This window comes from Silene latifolia, chromosome 7 (assembly GCF_048544455.1).
Source record: "Silene latifolia isolate original U9 population chromosome 7, ASM4854445v1, whole genome shotgun sequence".
Taxonomy (NCBI): Eukaryota; Viridiplantae; Streptophyta; class Magnoliopsida; order Caryophyllales; family Caryophyllaceae; genus Silene; species Silene latifolia.
Window position 1 is genome coordinate 28,944,613 of NC_133532.1, and position 25,362 is coordinate 28,969,974.

Below are 25,362 nucleotides of genomic sequence, written 5' to 3' on the forward strand. Positions count from 1 at the left end.
ATCCATTACAAAATCAAACCAAACAAGTGGTAAAAGGTATGAGGTTCTGACACTATTTTACCATGAATTCTCATCTCAATCCATTACAAAATCAAACCAAACAAGTGTTAAAAGGTATGAGATTCTAACTTTGAACCAAACACCTCTAAGAGGGCGTTTGGTTGGAGGTATATAAGAAAAGGAAAAGGAAACAAACTTATTGATTTCCTTTGTTGTTGTTTGTTTAACACAAATAAAGACAATGAAATTCTCTTCCTTATCGCTCAATCCCCAAGATATGAGATTTTATTACCATTGTTAGCCTTCAACCACTTTATTTACCTACCACCACACTTGCGACTCCAACCACACCAGTCACCATCAAGACGTCATCGCCACCACCACCACAGCCACCCCACATAAACCACCACCACAACACCACCGCAACCATTATCACCACCACATCCACCCCATTGCCACCACAACCACTGCCACCACTACCACTTTCACCACCACCAAAATCACCCCACTTAAACCACCACCCGCACACCAAAACAAACCACAACCCATCACACTCCATTTCTTGATGTAATCAAATAACTAGTTAAGTTTTAGGTAATCCTTTACTATTTCCCCTCTTATTCTTTCTAATTTTCTTTCTCTTTATCTAACCAAACGCCCCCTAAATATTTTAGCCTTTATTAATAGGGGAGATAGGGGATTTCCGAAAAATCGATGTACCTTTCGTTCGTAATATAATCTGAGCCTCATAAACACTCAGGTTTTCCATGATTTTTCTAAGGACGTGGGCCCTCCTTTTTATAACCAACGTGCTCATTTTCATGTAAATCTTTCCACTCCTCCTTCAATGGCTTCTCTTAATATATACACCATATTCACAACTCCATTTTTCTAAGTTTTAGGCAATCTATTCTTCTTAGTCTTCATTAATCACTGTGTTTTGAAAACTGGGTTCAATTTCCTGAACTTCGTAGTCGTGATTTAGCTGTTTTAAGCTGAAACTTTTCGTTGAGGCATTTCATCGAACACCTTGATGGCATCACTAAATTCGTGTCATTTCACAATTGAGACGAAGATGGAGAGCCTCGTTCTTAATTGTAACTCATTTGGGTCTCAGAGTTTGGCTTACCAACGGAAAAATCCTGTGAATTTTGGTGGGTTCTTGAAAATTTTGGACCAGAATAGTCGTAAATGCCATAAGAGATTGTCTTTCTGCGGCCCGAGACCGATGAATGGGTATCTAAAAGGAGGCGGGTTGTTTAGGATAGATTGTGTGAAGGCAAATGCAAGTGATTCTAATGAAGGCGGAGACGGTAACGAGACTGAAGATGCCATCCAAGCAACACTTGAGAAGAGTAAGAAGGTTCTGGCTATGCAGAAAGAGTTGCTTCAGCAGGTACAATTCTGATTATTTTCTCAATTTGTCGTCGAGATTGTTTATGTTCTCTTAAGAAAGTTCTGGTTATGCAGAAAGAGTTGCTTAGATCTTCTTGTATTGGTTGCCAATTACGCTAACTGGGTGTTAATCTAATTCCCTAGTGAATTAGCTTTAGAAGCACTTCATGTTCACTTGTCTGTTTAACAAATAACCATTCACTTTTGAAATTGCTTTTTGCATTGTACCTTGGTAGTTTGGCCAGCCTATCATCCACTCCGTTTTGCCGAAATGAAACTACCTTTAACATTTGCAACGAGGCAATGAAACACGTGGCAACAATACGCAAGGTGAAGGCACGCTCCTTTTGCACACCAGTAGGCAGTAGCTCTGCTTTTTTAGACAATATTTAATTTTTAAAATAATAAGGGGGCGTTTGGTTCGTATTAGGGAAAAGGATTCGGAAACGGAACAAAGGGAATGGAATGGGTTTCCCGTTAATGTTGTATCCAGGGTTACCGAATTCATAATACGCATAATTCGAATTCTCTATTCGCTCAAAATAGGGAATTGAATACGCAAAGTATTACAAAAGAAAGCAATTCGCGAATTCGTAATTACTAATACCCTTCATCTACTTGATAAATATGAGATATTAATTAGAGTAATAACTAATTGGAAAAAATTGGAATAAAAGAAACAACTAGTCTTGCTTGTGACGGGCTAACCCCGTCACAAGCTTGTGACCTCTCACAAAAAGGGAGAGGGGACAAGGTGGGGCACCCCCCATGTGCTTCCCATTCACCTCTCAATGGGCATTTTGTGAGAGGAAGCTGTATCCGTCACAAGCTTGTGACGGATATCGCCCGTCTTCAATGAGATTTTGTGTAAAAGAAATGAGTACATAATAAATCTTTGACATGCATTTGTTAATGTGGTTATATGAAATCCTCAAATATAACTTTCCTGAGGTGGTGGTGGTCCAATTACAAGTAAGCTTCATACTTCTCTACAGTTCTACATTCTGCACTATACTTTTAGTATTCAATTTATACACAATAGAGTATATTATGCGTAATATTTGAATTATATGAACCAAAAATGTAAGTCTATCGACTTCGATTCGCTACTTTTTGCGAATTCATATTGAATTTTTAGTTTTTAATATGCGAATCGAACTTTTAGAATTCGCTGATTTGAATTATATGAACCAAAAAATGTAAGTCTCTCGGCCAACATTGAGAAATTTGATTCTGATGTTTGAGAGAATAGTCTTGGGAACTACATGTTCTACAGATTTACCATGCATATTTTGTTTTTATATGCTTTCCTCTGTTAGAATGTTTTGGCTTTTGGTTGTATATATTTCTGTGGCTCCAGTAGTTCCCTTTGTCTGCATTGGTTTATCATTTCTAAAATTCCAATTTTTTTATATATGCAAAATAATATTTTGAAAGATACACTCTAGAAAGGTTTGTGTTCCATCTTCTACTCTCTAAAGCCACAGGTTGTACGTCTTGACCTGGACACTAGGCTCATTCGCGAACAAGTGTTATCATAGTGCTGTTTTGGTAAAGGTGTGCCTAGGCTAAGCCATGGGAAGAAGCTTGTCCGCATTCTGAATAAACCTAATATAGTAATAGCAAATTTAGGAGATGGAAGACCCTGGCAACCACGACCAATCCGACAACGGGAATATGACAATGGTACTTCTGACGTATTAGCTACTCGGGAAGAATTCTGTAAAAGGGGTACCTTCTGGCATAGTAATATAAATATGCTTGTCTTTCATGAGAGTTTTGCTTGTATGTGCGTAACTTCTTTCGCTTCATCTCTATAGATTCTTTTTTATTGGGCTTTGCCTGTAATAAACTCAAACAACAACAACAACAACAACAACATTAGACCCTTAATCCCAAAATGGTTTGGGCTCGGCTGGTATGAACCGTCATTTGAAACTGTCAAAGATCAATAACATACATAAAATATAAAGAAAGGCTGTATATGTTTTTGGGAGTATATTGCAGAAATGTTCTTACAAGTGGTACTCCCTCCAGGCCTCCATTGCATTGATGTTGTCACCGCTTTACTTTAGTGGTCAATGACGCGGACTTTACCTGTCGTAGCATGCAATATAGTTACCAGTTTTAAGATAGAATATTTGAAAGTAGTAGTTTTAATGAATCAAACATGACAAAATTAGCATTGCGACTCTGCATGTATTTCAGAGGATTATGGTCAAAGTTGACATTGGTTACCCGTAAAGTCCAATGGGGATGAGTATCTTGGGATGGAGTCAATACTTCATAATTCATATCCCTAGGCAAAATTGTTTGTATAGACAATGAATTGAATACCCCAGAATTTGAGTTTCTGATGATGCCAAGTAACAAGGCTACCACTATTATATTTCCGTTTCTTCTTATACAAGTTTTGAAATGGGTTGCATCAGTTTTAATTATTTAGCGAGTATGAACGTTGCCTTCTCTTTGCAGATAGCTGAAAGGAGGAAGTTAGTTTCATCCATCAAAAGTAGTATGATCAACCCTGATGAAGAGCCCTCTAGTAATGATCGTGATGATTTTGCTTCTCAGGTTGACCTTGAGACAAACCATGAAGCGACAAACCATGAAGCAGGTGGTTCTAGAGTGCAAGATAGTAAAATTGCTTCTAGAAAAAATAATGATCCAGTTTCTACCAATGTTGCTAGACAACAATCCCTGCCGCTTCCATTAAATTCACTAAAAGGTAAACAGTACCCAGTTAAAGCTCTTAACTTAGGTTCTACTGTGCAAAAAGAAGGGAGAATCAGGGTAACAGAAAAGGCACCTTCTCAGTTTGATGGAAGTTTTAGTAAAGGTGAAAGAGAGTCACTTGAGAGCTTGTCTGGTGAAAAAGCTTCCTTTAGTGTTAACACATCTAGCAAAATGGAAGAGATGCGTACGGAACCTTCTTTTTTGTCAAAGACTTATAAATCTTCTAGTTCTAAAGATGAAAAGACTCAAGAAATGGTTGAACCAACCTACTACAAGGAACTGGCCGACCTAATGGCTAAGCCCATGGGTGAAGATTCCAAACCACCTCCTCTTGCAGGGTCAAATGTAATGAATGTCATCTTGGTAGCTGCTGAATGCGCTCCTTGGGCTAAAACGGGTATTGATCTACTACTCTCTTTTATATTTTTTCGCTTTGAGTTTTTCATTTTAAAGTTTAAGAGTATCTATGAAATAAATGCTACTCTTGTTACTCTTGTATTTTCCAGTCAATGTCACAAATTATGAAATTTTCAAATCAAAATAAATCTATTATGGTGGTCGTTAAACCCGCAATGATGTGGTATTGTTATGTTACAGAATTGTTGCAAAATTGAGAATTTTACATTTTAGAAGCGCTAAAGTTTCACTTGCTCTAGAATACCAGTTTAGGCTTTCCTCTGTCTTTTGTGACTCCCTTAATCGACAGGTGAGAACTGATAAGTATTACAATTATGTTTGCCAATCGCCGTCTGATCTTGATTATGAATAAACTCTTTCATGCAATGAAAACACGTTAAGCTGGATCATATACTTCCTTAATATGTTTAATCATTGGTGTTGCTCATGGTTTAGCATTGTTCGCTTTTATTGTTGTATAAGTTATTGCTGTAAATTTCTAACCAGTATATAGATCTTCGAAATTAGTAGGCATATTCTGTATTTTGTAAACTAGTGTAATTTCTATCTCATACATGACAACAACAAAGTAAGGGGAATCATAATCGAACAATTTCCCTCTTTTAAACATGTTAGTTTATTCTATGTTTAATTGCAACTTACGTTCTTTGTTACAAAGATTATTTAGCAAACTTTACTACTGGAATAGTAATAAAAATAATTATAAATTTCACCATTGTATTTTCTTGTCCCATAAACAAATTGTGCTCCTTTTTGTATTCATCAATGGCATATGTGTCATCGAAATTGCTTTTGAATTAATAGTTTCCTCTTACCTATATGAAAGAGTCACTTTTTATGATTTTCTATAGGGGGGCTTGGAGATGTTGCAGGTGCTTTACCGAAGGCTTTGGCTCGGCGTGGACATCGTGTAATGGTAAGATAAATAAATACTCTAGTAAGTTTTGCACTAATTAGGTTCTGCGTATATGTCTCCGCAAGTGTTTCTTAAGCTTAGGGAGAAAGTTTATTCAGTTTTAGGGCTAGAATGTTTTAGCTATGACCCTTTGCTGGTCTTTTGCGGAGATTTATTGTAGTAGTCTTGTTCCTTCTTCCTATCAGTTTTTTTATGGTCATATCAATCAAAAGACAATAACGTGCATCTATATGAACACAAATCACAATATATGAAGATGTGTGTTTTTTTTTCCTTTGATTTGCGTATTGAGAATTTGTGTTTGAATTTTTTTTGATGTGATCTATGCTAGGTTGTAGTACCCCGATATAGTGACTATAATGAACCCCAAGATGCAGGAGTGAGAAAAAGATACAAAGTGGATGGCCAGGTATGTAGTAGACCTTTAATATATGTAAGGTATTTTGCCTTTGTAGCTTTTCCTTTCAAACTATCTGTTGGGGGTTTTTGGTACAAATAATATAAAATGCAAAGACACAATATTTTTGTTATGGATTTAACCACAACCCAACTTGTATTATTATTCTTCTACCTTAACAATAATACAATCAATCCTCCAACACTTAGCTACTAGCTAAGATTTCCAACTATGCTTAACTCGGGATATTAAGCATACACTCTTATTAATCCAACATGACTTATGACCTTATTTATATAAGTTCCTATGTCCTAACTTATCTAGTAAAATAAAGAGCCATTACATCCTTCAAAGGCAACTCCTAATATTTACTACTAAAAACATCTAACATTCAAAGTGTAAATACTAGTAACATAAAACATAACTTTGACATAAAGACTCTAATGTTGTTACTACCATATCAATAATGTTGGGGTCACATTCCCAACAAACCCCCCCCTTAAGCCCAACATTACTTTGGACTTGTCAATCATCGAGCGGAACGACCCAACTTTCACTTGGAAGCACCTCCCCTTGAACTAACCCATCTTCAACACATCTTCCATCAAATGTGAGTAAGTTAGTTTTACCTTTAGTACCTTTGAGAATCACCTTACCATTTTTAGTGATCTCCAAAACACCATTATCAACATGAATGGTACAACCCTTAGAATCTAATCTACCTAATGAGATTAAATTTCTACTAATATTTGATATGTTTCTAACATCACCAAACTTTCTAACTTGGCCATCATGAAGTCTTACCTTCACCTCACCAATCCCTTCAATCTTTGCGGTTTCACCATTTGGCAAACTAACCATCTTTCCTTCACATTCTTCATAAGAAGAAAACCACTCTTTTCTTCCACATATGTGATAGGAAGTTCCCGAATCTAACACCCAGCTCTCACTAGGTTCCTTTTCATCATGAACCATTAAGAGCTCACCATCATCAACTTCTACCATAGTCGCAACCCAACTAGCACGAGTCTTTTTCAACTCCTTCAAATCTTCTTTTGCCTTAGGACATACAGTTTGTATATGGCCTAACTCATCGCAGTAGAAGCACTTGATATTAGGATTGTGCTTTTTCTAACCGTCCTTCTTCTTGCCACGATATTCACCCACAAAAGCTCCTCCATCACTTGAAGAGCCACCACCTCCTTGCTTCATCAATTTTTCCGACTCTAGTAAAACTACAACGGTCTCATCTAAGGCCAATGTTGTCTTCCCCACAAGTAAACTAGTAACAACCGTGTTATACTTTTGGGGGAGAGAAGCCAACAACATTATTGCCTTGTCTTCTTCTTTGAATGTCTCATCCAAACTCGCCAATTGGGTGATCAAGCCATTAAACTTGTTTAGATGGTCCCTCAAATCGCCGTCATCTACCATCTCGAGCTCGAAAAGATCTTTCAAGAATAGTTTGTTAGCCAAGGACTTCGAATTATAAATGCTACATAACTTGGTCCACAACTCCTTTGGATTTTTCTCCTCTAAGTGCAAGGGCTAAACGGATTGTGCTAACCGCGTGCAACTTAATGTCCTCCCATTTGAGAACTTGAACATCATCGGGCCTTTTGTCTTCAAGAGTCGCATACAACCCCTGTTGTATGAGAACATCCTTTATCATGCTTTGCCATAACGAGAAATTGTTCTTGCCATTGAACAACTCCATCTCAAACTTGTACCAAAACTTTTCTCCATCGAGCCGTAGCTCTAATACCACTTGTTTGGGTTTTTGGTACAAATAATATAAAATGCAAAGACACAATATTTTTGTTATGGATTTAACCACAACCCAACTTGTATTATTATTTTTCTACCTTAACAATAATACAATCAATCCTCCAACACTTGGCTACAAGCTAAGATTTCCAACTATGCTTAACTCGAAATATTAAGCATACACTCTTATTAATCCAACATGACTTATGACCCTTATTTATATAAGTTCCTAAGTCCTAACTTATCTAATAACATAAAGAGCCATTACATCCTTCAAAACTAATTCCTAATATTTACTACTAAAAACATCTAACATTCAAAATGTAAATACTAGTAACATAAAACATAACTTTGACATAAAGACTCTATTGTTGTTACTAACATATCAATAATGTTGGGGTTACATTCCCAACACTATCCATTAGTTCTATGATTTTTTAAGTGTTAACTAGTTGTAAATTTTGCAGGATATTGAAGTGGGTTACTATCAAACATATATTGATGGTGTAGACTTCGTATTCATAGACGCACCTGTGTTTCGCCATCTGGGGAGTAATATTTATGGTGGAAGTCGACGGGTAATTATCTTCTTTTTGACTGTTTTTGGTGCCTATGCTCCTTTTTTCGGACTGGTTTAAACATATGAACCTTAAAATCATTGGCTTTTCCCCAATCTACAATTTGATCATTGAACATGATATCCCTCAAATTTCGGGCTTTCTGTGTTTTCATGTGACTACTTAATTCAGCTTACCCATTAATCTTCTTGAAATTGTAACTACAATATTCACTGTTCAGATAGAAGCGTCCTTTCAGGCACAATTTCTAGTTGAGTCATTACATTTGTTGAAGGATGTCAATTGTAAGAATGAGTTGCACCTTGAGCTTTGCTGCTTATCCACGATGAATCCAATGATCGGCAGGCTGCCAAAAACATTTACTGCATCCTGGTGAAGCCACATCATCAATCCAACTTTTAAATTTTATTTCAACCTTTAATTTACATATTTAACTAAAAAATTGCCCGATACTTGCGAGTACAAGTAACAAATTTCCACTACTATTAAGATTAAAATATTAAGTCAAGAGTAAATTAGATTAACTGTAATACACTCATAGAATTAACTACCCACTACTATTAAAAACAAAACCTCCTCTAAAATTATCATCTATAACCACTACAGTTAATACGAATATAGTAAATTATCAAATTATCACGACCTTGCATTGCGGACGTTATGTACATAACAAATAAAATATTAATTTAACTTCAATGATTGTTGATAATGTCCATACTGATGGTTTTCATATAATTAAGTTCTGTGATTCTTTTTCGGATTTGAATTTAAAATTTTGCTAATAATATAATAGAAAAGTTATATAATTTGTGTTGGTTATATTTTAAATTATTATTTGATTGTTTATGTCTATGTTTTTACCTTTATTCATTGTCTATATTTTTTAGGGAACATTATCTAAATTGTTTATGTTTTTCGTTGTAACAAAGATTTAAAAAACAAACCCTGCAATTTTGCATGGTTTAACACTAGTTGTTACTTATCTCAAACTCGGTGATGCTATTCTGTTTCTCTCAGCAAAAAGTTGCATTTTAAAGCAGTTTTCTTTATTCTGAAAGTCATTTACTGTGTCTCAGACTCTCAGTAATGTCATTGTGGCTAGCTGAGATTAATGTTGAGAAGCCCTTGCCATTGCTTTAAGAATTGTTTAGTTTTATTGTCTACAAAGACCACGTTTATCTTTGCGCCATGGATAGGAATGCCTCCAATTACAGTTGACTTGGCTGCACATGTCGTGAACCCTTTGCCTACCGGAGTGTCAAACACGGGTATTTTATGGAAAAATATCATGTCCCTTTGATTTTCATTACTTGAATCACAAATATTGTACAATTGTGCCATTGATTTCCTACAAGGTCAAATTTTCATGGAAAGGCAATTTATGTTTGTCATAACGTCTACTTTTTTATTTTATTTTGGCATCTATGTTGTATTACTAGATAAGGTTTAGAGATTGTACTTGTTACACAAAAGGGTGTTCCTACGTTCCTCACCCATAGGTTAAACCATTAACCTAGCGGTAATTATTAAAGACACAAGACATTATACAGAACAAGAAATGTTAATATTGAAAAGTTGTGGGCTATAAGACGTGCAACCTATGTTACTTCAACACTCTACTTCAGCGGTGTGTCATATGTTAGACACTTAGATACCTCGACCCTCATTTTAGACCAAAATATACTCCCTCCTATTCACCATTTTCTTCCCTATTTCCTTAAACGGATTATTCAGGTTTTCTTCCCCTTTCCTTTTTTGGAAACTTTTACTCTTATTTTATCATTCCTCTCTCCTATCACCAAACCCCATCCAACTCACAATTCCCTATTTAATTCCTAATTATTCATTTTTCTCTCCTATCACCAAACCCCACCCAACTGATAATTCCTTATTTAATTCCTAATTATTCATTCCTCTCTCCTATCACCAAACCCCACCTAACTCACAATTGATACTTTATTCCTCTCCTAAAACCTTGTGCCCACAACAAAGGGGAACAAAATGGTGAATAGGAGGGAGTATAATTTATTTATTTTTTTCAAAAAATAGCTGCGTCGGACACCGTGTTGTATTCGACACTTGTAGCCGAGTCAAAGTGACGCAACTTGCAACTTTTGGGATTTTTTGGATTCCTTCTGCTAGAGATAAAACCTTAATGTCTACAACAAGTATCCTTACAACTGGTAGATGGATGCATCAGCTCTCTTTGATTGCTGATTTGACATATTGGATATTTAACGCTATCGAAGGGGATGATATGTCTATGTGAAAGTAGAAATTGAGGAAATTTTAGCTCTACATGCTTCAGTAGATGTATGGAAAGTAGAAGTTTAGTATCGGGTTTGTTTGGCACAATGCTCCGTGACAAATCAATACATTTAGTCTTCAATGGTTCGGGGTTGGTAGGGATTATCTCTTTCTTTCATTGCAACTTGTCATACCATTGCATCTCAAAGTATTTCCATTATGCCCATCCATCCCCTTCTCATGCTCTTTAATTATGTCAAGTTGATGTAAATGAGAATGCTTACGAGCAGGCCGAACAGGCATCGCTTGAATGTGCAGCTTGTTGAATTTAACTTTGATTGCTCAAAAGCTCACATTATCAATAGTCATAACTAGCATGAGTAAAATGTTCTTGTAAGTTTGTAATCCCTGAATGGGTGATTGGTTTCATTACGAGAGAGAATTACGATATACAAAATAATATGCACAGCACACCTAAAAATATTTACATATATTTTACAACTAATAGTTATTTCTTTTGTCGATGTTTTTGATTTTATTATAATTGCTTTTGTGCAGGATATTCTGAAACGCATGGCTCTGTTCTGCAAGGCTGCAATAGAGGTATGATGTTGATAACCTTAGTTGTGCATTCCTTTCCAACTGTTTTCTATTTGGCTTCTATGAAAAATGCATAGTTGTTAAATAACTGCTAGGATTAGGAGACACTCACATTCCAACTGTATCTTTGATATTTCTACCAATAGACTTTAGGTAATTCTGAGTAGTTTTATCATTCGAAGCAGTATAGAAAATTCGTCGTTCTATACTTTTGTGCCCTTGATTGATATATTTCGTTTGAAGGATTTTATTACCAGTTGACTGGACTCGAATGACCGAACCTGAATAATATGTTACAGATCTTATTTAACCCGATCCAAATATGTTCCACTCCGACCTGAAAATGACCTGAAACCTAAATTGACTCGATTTGATCTGTTGTTGGCCCAAATATTCCTCGATTTGAAACTTCCATACCCGAAAATGACTAATTATATGCCTGTAAATCATACGGAGTATTAAAAAGAAGTTCTAAGTTTATACAAATAATAAATTCTTAATAACATGACCTGACTCGAGCCTCAAAGACCCGACTTATAAGCACTTGCCGAAAATGGTCCTATTTGAACTAACCCATGCCCAAAATGGTTCTGTAGTAACACATGTTGAATAGCACAAATCCAAAATGATCTGTTCCAACACTGCTGGACGCCTGGACCCGAAATGGATGATATATTTGAAATGAACCGACCTATATCTGATACGATTGTCCCATTTTTCATCTCTAAAGCAGTACTATGAAGTTGGGGGCATATTACATGCTCTATCAAAGACTTGTGTAAATTTTGCCACATGATTAAAAACGGTCAAGATGCCCGTATCTTACCACTGAATGATTGAACGGCAGAAAAACTGTTTAGTTGAATAAACCTTTGCTTAAACGAGCTGTATGATATCAGGTTCAATGGCATGTTCCTTGTGGAGGTGTGTGCTACGGAGATGGAAATTTGGTTTTTATTGCAAATGATTGGCATACTGCTCTTTTGCCAGTATATCTGAAAGCATACTATCGTGACAACGGGATTATGACATTCGCACGTTCAGTTCTTGTTATCCACAACATTGCACACCAGGTATCATGTCCACCTTTTCATCATATGCTCATACGCTTTTAACTTTTTTTTGATGTTTGGTTGATGGATCAAATAGATTTGATCTAACATCAGATTCTCTTTAATACATATAAACATTAGTTTTTATTTCGAAATTTTTTTTATAAGGGTCATCGGGAGCCCGCAATTTGCAGAAGCCTTTGAGGCATTGGGTTAATGTTGTTGTAGTCACTTATTCAACACAAAACCATCGGAAACACCTTTATCCAAGTATCATTTGCTTTGTTGTGAACATTCGTGTCCTTTCGCATATTACACCATACATGAAGATGTTTTCACAAATGAAGTCATAATAATATTTATAATCTCCTAGTCTCACATGTGTATTTCGTATTGGTCAATTTCCCCATTTTTCCCCGCTTCCTGTTTCAAGAAGTGATTTTTTTATTTAATTGTTGAAAAGGCTGTTTTTCCTCCATTCTCTAGCAACTTCTAACGATATGACTGGTTGACCCTAACATTACCCCGGTCTAACCTACCAATTACGAGACCTCTATTTCTTTTTTGCTTGCTTAGAAAAACGATCCAAAAGCAAGCATACGCCTTGGATATTTGATTGGGTTTACAAGAAATTTTACCCACGAAAGATCAATTAATTAATTACCCTCCAGGGCCGTGGTCCACCAGATGATTTCTCCTGTGTAGATCTGCCACCACACTACATTGATCACTTCAAAATGTACGACCCGGTTGGCGGGGACCACTGCAATATCTTCGCGGCAGGTCTTAAAGCTGCTGATCGTATAGTGACTGTTAGCCATGGGTATGCTTGGGAGCTGAAAACTCAGGAGGGTGGTTGGGGTCTTCATTGGATCATTAACGAGAATGACTGGAAACTGAGAGGTATAGTCAACGGCATCGACAATAAAGAGTGGAGCCCACAGTTTGATGTACATCTAACTTCCGATGGCTACACAAACTTTTCACTTGAGACACTTAAACTCGGCAAAGCTCAATGTAAGAGAGCCTTACAGCAGGAGCTTGGTTTACCAGTTCGAGATGATATTCCTTTAATTGGTTTCATTGGCAGGCTGGATCCTCAGAAAGGGGTGGATCTCATAGCGGAAGCAATCCCTTGGTTGATGGACCAAGATGTGCAGCTTGTCATGTTGGGTACAGGGAGGCCTGACCTGGAACAGATGCTCCGACAGTTTGAAGCCCAACACCATGACCGGATACGGGGATGGGTTGGATTTTCTGTGAAGATGTCCCACAGAATCACCGCTGGAGCAGATATTCTGCTCATGCCATCCAGATTTGAACCCTGTGGGTTAAACCAGCTCTATGCAATGAAGTATGGTACTGTTCCCGTTGTCCATGCTGTCGGCGGGCTAAGGGACACTGTCCAACCTTTTGATCCATATAACAATACGGGTCTTGGGTGGACATTCGATCGGGCAGAGGCAAACAGGCTGATAGGTGCATTAGGAAACTGCTTATTGACATACCGTGACTATAAAGAGAGTTGGTATGGTCTTCAAATACGAGGAATGAGCCAAGACCTCAGTTGGGATCATGCCGCTCAGCTGTATGAGGAAGTTCTTGTTGCCGCGAAATATCACTGGTGAAGCTTATCGCGCTCTAAATGCCTCTACTCGGCTGAGCTCCATGTCTAAAAACTAAGAAGTAATGCTGTGGATTCCGTCTTTTAGAGCCCAAGGTTGATGCTTGTGATTGCTGAGGAACTCATCGTGATTTTCCTTCTCTATCCTGTATCCACCCTTTAGTTTTGATCTCTGAGACAATAAAATGGCAAGGGCAGTCAACTGGTTTAACCAATCTGCTCAGTGAAAAACGTCGTCTGTAGATTTGCTGTAATAACAAGTTGGTAGATATATTAATTTTATTTTATTGCAATAAAAACTTGCCAATAATTAGAATAATCACGGTAAAACGAAACCAACTGAATACACGTACAGTAAATCTGTCAACATTGTCGCTCGGAGTGTGATATCTCCATAGTCCTGCAATTGGGAAATGGCGAATTGTTGTGTCGACGATCTTCTATGAAGGGGTGATGGCGGTAAAGGACATAACGAATGTGATCACTGCATCGGTGGTAGGTTCGTTGATTGCAGATTTGCAGGGGTGATTTGGGCGGGGATTGGGGAGGTGATGGAGATGGGCTCATGACGATGAGATTGACGGACTTTACTTAAATATATGAGTTTGATAAAACTAAAGGATTAACTGTAAAAATAGTAGGAGTTGTTATAGAAACAACCGTAATCGAAAAAGTAGTGAACGTAATAGTATTAACAGGGAGGTAGTAAAAGTAATAATATTAACCGCGGGAGTGGTGGACATGTGTTATAATTTGTTGATTAATTTTACATCTCATTATAATTTCAAGATATAAATTGTAAGAATCAAATTTAACGAATCATATTTCATAGAAAATAAATTTTAAATGGTAAATAAATGTAACCCGGGCGTAGCCGGGCATCAAACCTAATCAATCAATACATATATATAAAGCAGAAACTTTTCGAGCGATATTAGAGAGTCCAACTTTTTTAGAATTCCTAACCAGGGTAGATTTCAAAACACATTTAATAAAATTATCCTAATAAAAGTAGATTTCTTAATATTTTAATAAAGTTATCCTGATATAAGTAGATTAAATTTATTTTAATAAAATTATTCGAATAGGTGATACTCAAAATAATTATATGGTATATATTAATTATAATATAAACATTATTCATATACTATATCGTGTTAATTAGATTTTACTCCCTTTTGAAATTCACACTTTTAAAATTACTCCCTTTTGATTTTTTTTTGCTAAAATTACTCACAAGTTGCATTTCTTCCTAAAATTACTTCAAAACTCCAATTTAAGTGACCTATTTCGTCTGTTTTTGAACTTGTTCTGTTTGCGCCTTAGCCAATTTATATACTTTGAAGGTATAACTATGTAGAAAAATGGATGGAGAGTTCAAAAATAGAGAAAATAAGTCACTTAAATTGAAGTTTGGAGCAATTTTAGAAAAAAAAAATGCAACTTAAGGGAGTGATTTTAGCAAAAAAAAAAATTCAAAAGGGAGTAATTTTTAAAATGTGGATTTCAAAAGAGAGTAAAATATAATTAAATCTACTATATCTTAAATTTCGTTTGTCATACTAACTGAAAAGTTAACTAAAACCTAAAAATGTAGCTTAAAAGGTAATTGAAAATTAAGAGGTGATAATTTAATTTTTTTTTTGAAATTGTCATCTCATTAATAATCAACTAAGCGTAGGTTACAATGAAGATAACAAATAGACAAAGGAAAATCAAGATTGCTAACGTAAAAAATACATTCAAAATAACTATCTAAATATCGTAATGCGCGCCGCTCCAAAATCATAAATTTCTTGAATCTATGAATAATCGATGTCTTTGCATCCTTCTTGATGGAGGGAAACAATGTAGCCGTCTTGATGTATTCATCCACGAAACAAATCTGATAATCTCCCACTACTACAAATTTAGGCAACTACAACGCCCCTTTAACAACGATTATTCACGAAAATCACAATAGACGTTGTAGAATGTATGGCGCGAATTTTACTAAAATCAATTACAACGGGTATGGTTATAAAAACCGTTGTTATTATTTTTAACAACGGGTCACACATGCAGAACCGTTGTTAATAATTTGGCGCAAAATTGGCGCAAAGTTAGTGAAAAGTAATCACAACGGTTATTTTTGAAACCCGTTGTTAAAACTTATTTAACAACGGGTGTTTTTTACAACCGTTGTTAAAACTTTTTTCACAACGGTTATTGTTTAATAACCGTTGTCAATACCTTCCATACTATAAACCACACAAAAGTCTGCGTGTGACCCACAAAACACAACCCTTAATACACAAACACAAACACACAAACACAAAACACATACACACTCTCTTTCTCTCTTTCTCTATTTCTCTCTTTCTCATCGTCGCTTTATCTTCTCGCCGTCATTGTGATTTTATCGTCTATTACGTTCGTATTTATCGGGTAAATCTCGTAAATCTTTGTTAGTTTCATCGTCATTATTTTCTTTTTCTATTTATTTCTTTTGCATATATGTGTTTTTATCGACCATTATGTTATTTGTTTAAGTATTGTTCGCATAATTAGTTACTAAAACAATGAAGAAGCAAGATGAAGAAGTAAGATAAACATAATTAATATATATATATATATATATATATATATATATTTATAAATACATAAATTAAAAAAAAATTACATATGTAAAAATGCAATTCTTATATTTTCATGGAGGATCTTATTGTGCTCTATCGTATCCATCCTCTCCTCCTTGGCTATTTGGAGGTTCCGTTCGCAGATTGCTATATCGTCATATAGCCGCAAGCTCTTTCTTTGCTCCGTCAAGCCATCTTCTTTGGCGTGCTTGATGCGGATCGAGCTTCCGCAAGGTAGCTCCGAAACTTTCCTCAATATGGGAGGAACCGGCGGATGAAGTTGTTGTTGTTCTCGATCATGGTAAGAGTCTTTAGGATGAAATCATTCATTTTCTTAGAGTTTTTGAGTTTGATTTGAAAGATTAAGTAGAGTTTGTTTTAACGATTAGAGTTTGGAGATGAATATATGAGATAATGGAAATGTTAGTTGAGATATGCAATGTATTTATACTAAGCAATGTGTGGGTTGAGTTAATTGCTTTTTAATTAATATATATGTTAGGAAGTTGTGCCATAATCATCATCATCTCTCTCAATAATGCTGCTTCAAATCCTATTACTAACCCTTCTCATTCCATATTATCCGTTCATATGTACAGTGATGTCAGTAATAATGCATGCATTGGAATTCTAACAGGCCGTAATTATGCATGCATCTAGTAATATTTAATTTAATTTTTTTTTATTTTTTTAAGAACAAACAACAACGGTTATTTACAAACAACCCGTTGTCTTTAGTTATAACAACGGTTTTGTATATTAAAACCCGTTGTTATAACTTTCCCCCCAAAATTGTGTCACACTTTCCACAACGGGTTTTTATACATAAAACCGTGGTTAATAGTTTTAACAACGGTTTCCTTAAGTAAACCAACCGTTGTTAAAACCTTCTACAACGGACGCTTTAACAACGTCCGCTTTTTTATATAACAACGGTTTTTGACCGTTGTTATAGCCTGTATCTGTAGTAGTGTCCCCGTCGATTAAAACTTGTTATATTGATAACAATCCCACGAAAAAATGGAAAAACCCCGAAAGAAGGGACGGAACAACAGATCTCACCAAAAGAGAGACTATAATTGAAAATAAGATAGATCTGCATAATATTAGTTGTTTAAGAAAGCTTTTGTGGGGCTTACCATCGATGGATGATCGATGGAAGCCCCCGAATAATAATGGAGGCTAGGTTTTTAGAGAGGGTTTTTTTTAGAGAGAGAGGGACAACTCTTATTTTCTATTATAATTTAATTTATTAAGCCAAAAATGTTTGGCAAACTAACCGAAAGGTAGCTGTTTTTTTTTGGTAAAATGATATAAAAGAACATAATAAGTTCTCTATATTTAATATTATAAATTGAATTAATAAAAAAAACAGGTAACTTATTTCTCACATGCTACTCTTATTTTGGTAAATAATTTATCTATCAAATATTTACAAAAAAATTAAGATTAATGAAATTTTGCTCAATAGCTAATTTCTTTGAAATAAAGCCTAAATATGAGATTTTCATGATCTCCCAACCTTCCTCATATCTCATTAATTACTGCTTGATGTTTTTTTTTTTTGCTAATTTTTACGTATTTTTTACCCTATTGTTAGTAGTTGATCTTAAGTTCTATTTTTAATTTTATAATTTCCATTATAGTTATTGGTTTAGAATAAATATTAGCAATTAGACATTGTAACACAAGGTACATATATACTCCAAAATCATGAGGAACATAATAAATAAGTAATTGGTTCAAAATAAATGTTAGCTTTGTACATAAGAATAAAAATTATTGTTAGCTCTACAATAAGAAAAAAGAAAAATAATTTAATCAAAAAGGAAAATCTATCACAAGTGTCCAACTATATTGCATTTGTCTTGGATGTAGCGAATATAAATAAAGTTTTAGAATCAAACTGAATTTTAAATCGTGCCAATTATGGGTGTTATATATGGGTAAAATAATATCAGAATTATTTGAGAAAGTTATAGAATAGACGACTATATGACATTTAAATGGAACGAAACTATTTTAAGATCTCCCAAAGTTGAAGCGGTTATGGTTTTGAAATTTTTTACTTGCGACAAGTAGGAGCATGTAATTTTTCTATTAAATACGGGTATGAGAAGGCCTGACATTCATCATGGCTTATCCCCCATTTGACATCCTTACTTTTAGGCGTCGCTTTTGTTTTCATTATGCGAGATTTGGTCGGGTATTTTAGTTGGTGTAGATTTTGGGAGTAAGATTCATTATGTTTTAGGAATTTCACACTAAATGTATTTCATTCTCTTTGCAATGATCTTCCGTATTGCTTCTACACAATTGTTAAGGAGGAAGTTTGATCATGATTTTCGACATATTAATGGTCAAAATTATAAAAGTTTGACCTCTAAGAAGCAAGGTGAAAGAGTTTAAGAAGGGGAGGGAGAGTATACATCATGAATTTTTTTAATATAACTCATAATAGTATGCTCAACCAAGTGTGGTATAACATGACCTGTCTTATTGTAACACCCCCATACTTCAAGTGCCTTACCAGGACCACTCAGGTATAAAGATGTTACCATCTCGGTTACCCGAGGCAATGATAATCACAAGACAATAACGAAACAATGTTTAAATAGTATAAAGTTAAGTGAACGATTACAAACCGAAAACCAAACTAATAAAATGTGAATACATGTTCTCCAAAAACCAAATGTCTAAAAGCTAAACATAATGTCTGACAACAGCGGAAGACTCTTCTAACTGCAAGTGATGACTCATCCCAGCTCGCCCATAAGCACCATATCAAACCTGCTCAACAACTGCTCACCACCCCGAATGGATCACCACAGTTTTTAAAACAATAAACGGGGTCAGTACTAATCACACAATTTATATAATCCAACAACGCAACAAACAACACAGCTCAATCGTCACATATATACTCCGAACTCCGTCACCAACTCCACAATACTGACTACACACTAAAGTATGTAGGCCTGCCAGAGTGCCCATCGCAACAGGTCACTCCTCGCCGCCAGTGGGGGACCGCAGCCGTTCCCACCTAAGCCCCGCTCATCTCCGTCGAGCGATAAACCCAAATCTATTAATGTGCACATCCCTTCTGTGGCGGGTTCCACATAAGGCGAATAATGGACGTGAAGCCACTCCCGCAAGTGACTCCACTTAGCCAGGGACGCACCCCGAAGAACACAGACAGATACAAACAATCACAACTACTAATCAGCAATCAAAACCAACAACCGTCACAATACTCGTATGATAAAAATCAACAATCACAAATCACCAACACATTATGGGACTAATACTGAGTAGGGAAACCCTACCTGGAATGTAATACAGTCAAACGATCTCAACGGCTGTTATCAAAAGGCCTCTTCTACGAATCCTCCTCCTAACATATGATCATACAATTACTACCAATCATAAAAGACAACAAAACCCCCAAACCCCCAAATTAGGGTTTAACCAACTTTAACAAAATACCATAAAAACAGTACGTAGATCTTACCCTCGACGCAAGGATCACAAAGATGTAAAGAAAGATGAATTCCGACCTTCCAAGCTACGAGATTTGTCAATAATGCGATGAATGCGAAGTACGTAGATTGAAATCTCTTTGAAAGTAATTAGGTTTGTAAAAGCGTATTATGAAAGTGACGGAAGTGTTTATATATTAATTCGCATTATTAACAAAACCCGACAAAACATTACCCGTAAACGGGGCTACTCGATCGAGTAACTAACGTACTCGATCGAGTACCAAGGCTACACGATCGAGTACCCTACAGTCGAAACTATTTTAAATCGCAAAACACCCTTACTCGACAGAGTAAGGCCCACTCGATAGAGTACCCAGAGACTCATAAAACCGTAGTATTACACTTATTATCAATCGCCCTCGAAAATTCATAGTAGAAGGGAAGATACTTACGGGTTCCAAAGCCGGCAAAAAGTCCTGAACCCGAGGATAGTAATGACTTCCGCAGATACAAAGATTCTTTTCGTTCTTAAGCACAGACAATATACGTAGAGGCCTTGCTACGTAGACGTGACAAACAGAGCAGGTCGTGTCGGGTTCAGGTGTCACGTTTCAACAGGTCACGAACTCTTCAACCCAAACCCGACCCAATTAAATCTCGTGTCTTGTTCGTGTCGATCAAGTTACATTAATAGGTCATCAAATCTCAAACCTCAACCCGTTAATTTCGTGTCGTGTTTTCGTGTCATGTCATATTTGGAAAGTGTAAGTATATTTATGTGAGTATCAAGAAAATTTGTGATTAGTTTAGTAAATAGGTTATTCGTGTCGGGTTCGTGTGTAGAGTGTCCAACCCAAACCTAGCCCAATTAAATCTCGTGTCGTGTTCGTGTCGACCCACTTACATAAATGGGTCGTTAAATGTCAACCCAAACCCGTTAATTTCGTATCGAATTCCTGCCGTGTTTTCGTGTCGTGTCATTGTTTGCCCGCTCTAATGCTGCGCCATAACAATAAACTGGAGTTAGGGACAGTCACTAAATCATGTTGAAATTTACCTGCCGAAACTAATTTTTATTAATGGTCAGCTTTACGTAGTTTCAAGAACAACGTCATTCGAGAGATTAAGGTTCTACATCGATGATAGAGACCAAATGTATCAAGGCCACAAGAAGGACATTGTTCGCAAAGAAGTTTAAGAAGGGGAGGGAGAGTATACATCATGAATTTTAATAATATAACTCATAATATTATGCTCAACCAAGTGTGGTATAACATGACCTGTCTTATTGTAACACCCCCATACTTCAAGTGCCTTACCAGGACCACTCAGGTATAAAGATGTTACCATCTCGGTTACCCGAGGCAATGATAATCACAAGACAATAACGAAACAATGTTTAAATAGTATAAAGTTAAGTGAACGATTACAAACCGAAAACCAAACTAATAAAATGTGAATACATGTTCTCCAAAAACCAAATGTCTAAAAGCTAAACATAATGTCTGACAACAGCGGAAGACTCTTCTAACTGCAAGTGATGACTCATCCCAGCTCGCCCATAAGCACCATATCAAACCTGCTCAACAACTGCTCACCACCCCGAATGGATCACCACAGTTTTTAAAACAATAAACGGGGTCAGTACTAATCACACAATTTATATAATCCAACAACGCAACAAACAACACAGCTCAATCGTCACATATATACTCCGAACTCCGTCACCAACTCCACAATACTGACTACACACTAAAGTATGTAGGCTCGCCGAGTGCCCATCGCAACAGTCACTCCTCGCCGCCGATGGGGACCGCAGCCGTTCCCACCTAAGCCCCCGCTCATCTCCATCGAGCGATAAACCCAAATCTATTAATGTGCACATCCCTTCGGTGGCGGGTTCCACAGAAGGCGAATCATGGGCGTGAAGCCACTCCCGCAAGTGACTCCACTTAGCCAGGGACGCACCCGAAGAACACAGACAGATACAAACAATCACAACTACTAATCAGCAATCAAAACCAACAACCGTCACAATACTCGTATGATAAAAATCAACAATCACAAATCACCAACACATTATGGGACTAATACTGAGTAGGGAAACCCTACCTGGAATGTAATACAGTCAAACGATCTCAACGGCTGTTATCAAAAGGCCTCTTCTACGAATCCTCCTCCTAACATATGATCATACAATTACTACCAATCATAAAAGACAACAAAACCCCCAAACCCCCAAATTAGGGTTTAACCAACTTTAACAAAATACCATAAAAACAGTACGTAGATCTTACCCTCGACGCAAGGATCACAAAGATGTAAAGAAAGATGAATTCCGACCTTCCAAGCTACGAGATTTGTCAATAATGCGATGAATGCGAAGTACGTAGATTGAAATCTCTTTGAAAGTAATTAGGTTTGTAAAAGCGTATTATGAAAGTGACGGAAGTGTTTATATATTAATTCGCATTATTAACAAAACCCGACAAAACATTACCCGTAAACGGGGCTACTCGATCGAGTAACTAACGTACTCGATCGAGTACCAAGGCTACACGATCGAGTACCCTACAGGTCAGAAACTATTTTAAATCGCAAAACACCCTTACTCGACAGAGTAAGGCCCACTCGATAGAGTACCCAGAGACTCATAAAACCGTAGTATTACACTTATTATCAATCGCCCTCGAAAATTCATAGTAGAAGGGAAGATACTTACGGGTTCCAAAGCCGGCAAAAAGTCCTGAACCCGAGGATAGTAATGACTTCCGCAGATACAAAGATTCTTTTCGTTCTTAAGCACAGACAATATACGTAGAGGCCTTTCTACGTAGACGTGACAAACAGAGCAGGTCGTGTCGGGTTCAGGTGTCACGTTTCAACAGGTCACGAACTCTTCAACCCAAACCCGACCCAATTAAATCTCGTGTCTTGTTCGTGTCGATCAAGTTACATTAATAGGTCATCAAATCTCAAACCTCAACCCGTTAATTTCGTGTCGTGTTTTCGTGTCATGTCATATTTGGAAAGTGTAAGTATATTTATGTGAGTATCAAGAAAATTTGTGATTAGTTTAGTAAATAGGTTATTCGTGTCGGGTTCGTGTGTAGAGTGTCCAACCCAAACCTAGCCCAATTAAATCTCGTGTCGTGTTCGTGTCGACCCACTTACATAAATGGGTCGTTAAATGTCAACCCAAACCCGTTAATTTCGTATCGAATTCCTGCCGTGTTTTCGTGTCGTGTCATTGTTTGCCCGCTCTAATGCTGCGCCATAACAATAAACTGGAGTTAGGGACAGTCACTAAATCATGTTGAAATTTACCTGCCGAAACTAATTTTTATTAATGGTCAGCTTTACGTAGTTTCAAGAACAACGTCATTCGAGAGATTAAGGTTCTACATCGATGATAGAGACCAAATGTATCAAGGCCACAAGAAGGACATTGTTCGCAAAGAAGTTTTCATAATCTACCAAATAAAGATGTCGTATTATATATTTTGCATGGAGTTTTTAAGGATAAGTAGTCAAAGACTATTTCGGTAAATAAATAGATGGTGCTAAGACAATAATAACGGTAACTCTAAAATCCAATTATATCTCTGAATGTTAGTATACAACTGATACCAAATGTCACAACGCTTTCGTTGCTTTTTTGTAATAGGAACTGGTGATTAGTCTGTCCTCATCTAAATCAACCCCCGAAATTTTGTTTGCTTCCATTTTTAGCATAATTTGACTTTTTGTTAAATTTAATAGTTTTCTATTAGCAGACCATGGTAACGTAAAATAACGTTTTCAGCTGTGCCATAAAATATACTCCCTCTGTCCCGGTCATTTGTTATCCTTTGGTTTTGGCACAAAGACCAAGGAAATGGGAGGGGGCAATTACTAAATGACAAGTGGAATAAATTGAGTGCGAATTATCAAATTACTCATCAAATTCATTCTTAAAATATAAAGGATAACAAATGACTGAGACACTCCAAAATGAAAAAGGACAACAAATGACCGGGACAGAGGGAGTATACTACTAACTGACATTATTAAACTAAATCGGTAACCCAACTATTATAAAAAATGACATAAAATACTAACTGATGTTGTCACATATAATACTACTAGGTGCCCGTGCATTCTATGTAAAAGAACAAGAAATATTGGGTGATGTCTATAAGGAGCAAATACTCTTAATTGTAAATAGTCAAGGTAAAATTATGTTATAAGAGATCTAACATTTTCTCTCAACGCACTAAATATATATATAGTTATGATACCCGCTGTTTTTTGTAACATCATTCAGTTTTACTTAGTTGTAAAATAATTTGCAAAACTCATCTCCGTTATTAAGGGTTCATATTGGTGAACTCCACCATGTTTATAGAGAAAGCGTTTTGTATCTAATTAAAAACCGGTTGTGCATGTAACACTGAAAAAGCTAGCGACATACTATAACTATGTCACTTGATGTTATACTAATTGATGGCAAAAGTTTTATACTAAAATCACTAATAATTCATCGGTTATCATCTATACCAATCACGATTTTGTTTTTCCATCGATGATAACATAGTAGGACTGTTTTATCAACTTAAGAATATATTTTTACAGATAATCCTAACAGGAGCCCCGTGCATCGCACGGGCTTTCCAACTAGTTACTATCTAAAACTAAATATATAATGTAAAATATATACTAATAACCTGACCCGACACTAACCTGCTAATGACCCGACCCGACTTGCCACCCGTTAATGACCCGACTCGAAGATGACCTGACATGAACCTAACCGACCTGAACCCGTCACTGACCCGACATAACTCGAACCCAATATAACACGACCCGCTTTAACCCTACCCATAACCGACCCGGGTGACCCGATTGCCACCTCTAACTTTAACCCCCTGATAAGAAGGGTGATTCTCGAGAAAAAAGAACATACATCGGATGTACTACCTCACATTTTATTTGTTTTTGAGCATATCTATATTTTTTCTGAGCTTATTACCTCAAACTTTATTTGTTTTGAGCATATGCGTATTTTTTTTGAGCTTATTAAAGTTTATACGTTAAATTTTAATTTTTTTTCGTCAAAACCTAAATTTAACTAAGTTTGTAGGTAATGTTTTTGAGTTTTATTGTAAATTTTTTGAACTTGATATTTTAGTGAATGAACTCAGAAATTTTATAGTAAAACTCATAATTTTTAAAACAAAACTCAAAAACTTTATTATAATGCTCAGAAACTAAAAACTGGTGGTAGTACATCGGATGCATGATCCACTTACTGGTGATTCTCTCGTCAAATAAAAAAAAAATAAAAAAAAATAATCAACTATAAATTGGGGAGAGCCTGTCCTGTTTAAGTGCTTAGAACTGACTATTTCCAATGTAATTCCTATTAACATGGCAAAGTAGACTCTTCCTCATATTGTAAAAACAAACATTCAAATCTTTAAACGGCCAATTACGCCTTTAAATTCCTCGAAAAGCTTCTTAAGAAAAACTCTATCTGTAATTAGGTGAAATT

The 25,362-nt window shown here is 36.2% G+C and overlaps 1 protein-coding gene across 2 annotated transcripts; it reads left to right on the forward strand.

Annotated features, from left to right (window-relative positions):
• Positions 1–201: 201 nt before the first annotated feature.
• LOC141592006 (granule-bound starch synthase 2, chloroplastic/amyloplastic) lies at positions 202–14,028 on the forward strand. 2 transcript variants are annotated; one of them, XM_074412541.1, is made up of 8 exons: positions 202–1,396; positions 3,871–4,528; positions 5,400–5,464; positions 5,796–5,873; positions 8,096–8,206; positions 11,012–11,056; positions 11,953–12,126; positions 12,777–14,028. In XM_074412541.1, exons 1-8 carry the CDS (start codon positions 1,034–1,036, stop codon positions 13,731–13,733), a joined length of 2,451 nt encoding a protein of 816 aa, XP_074268642.1. In that variant the 5' UTR covers positions 202–1,033; the 3' UTR covers positions 13,734–14,028. The 2 variants fall into 2 exon arrangements, with proteins under 2 accessions (XP_074268642.1, XP_074268643.1); XM_074412542.1 differs by having other exon boundaries at positions 751–1,396; positions 3,970–4,528.
• The last annotated feature ends 11,334 nt before the right edge of the window (positions 14,029–25,362 follow it).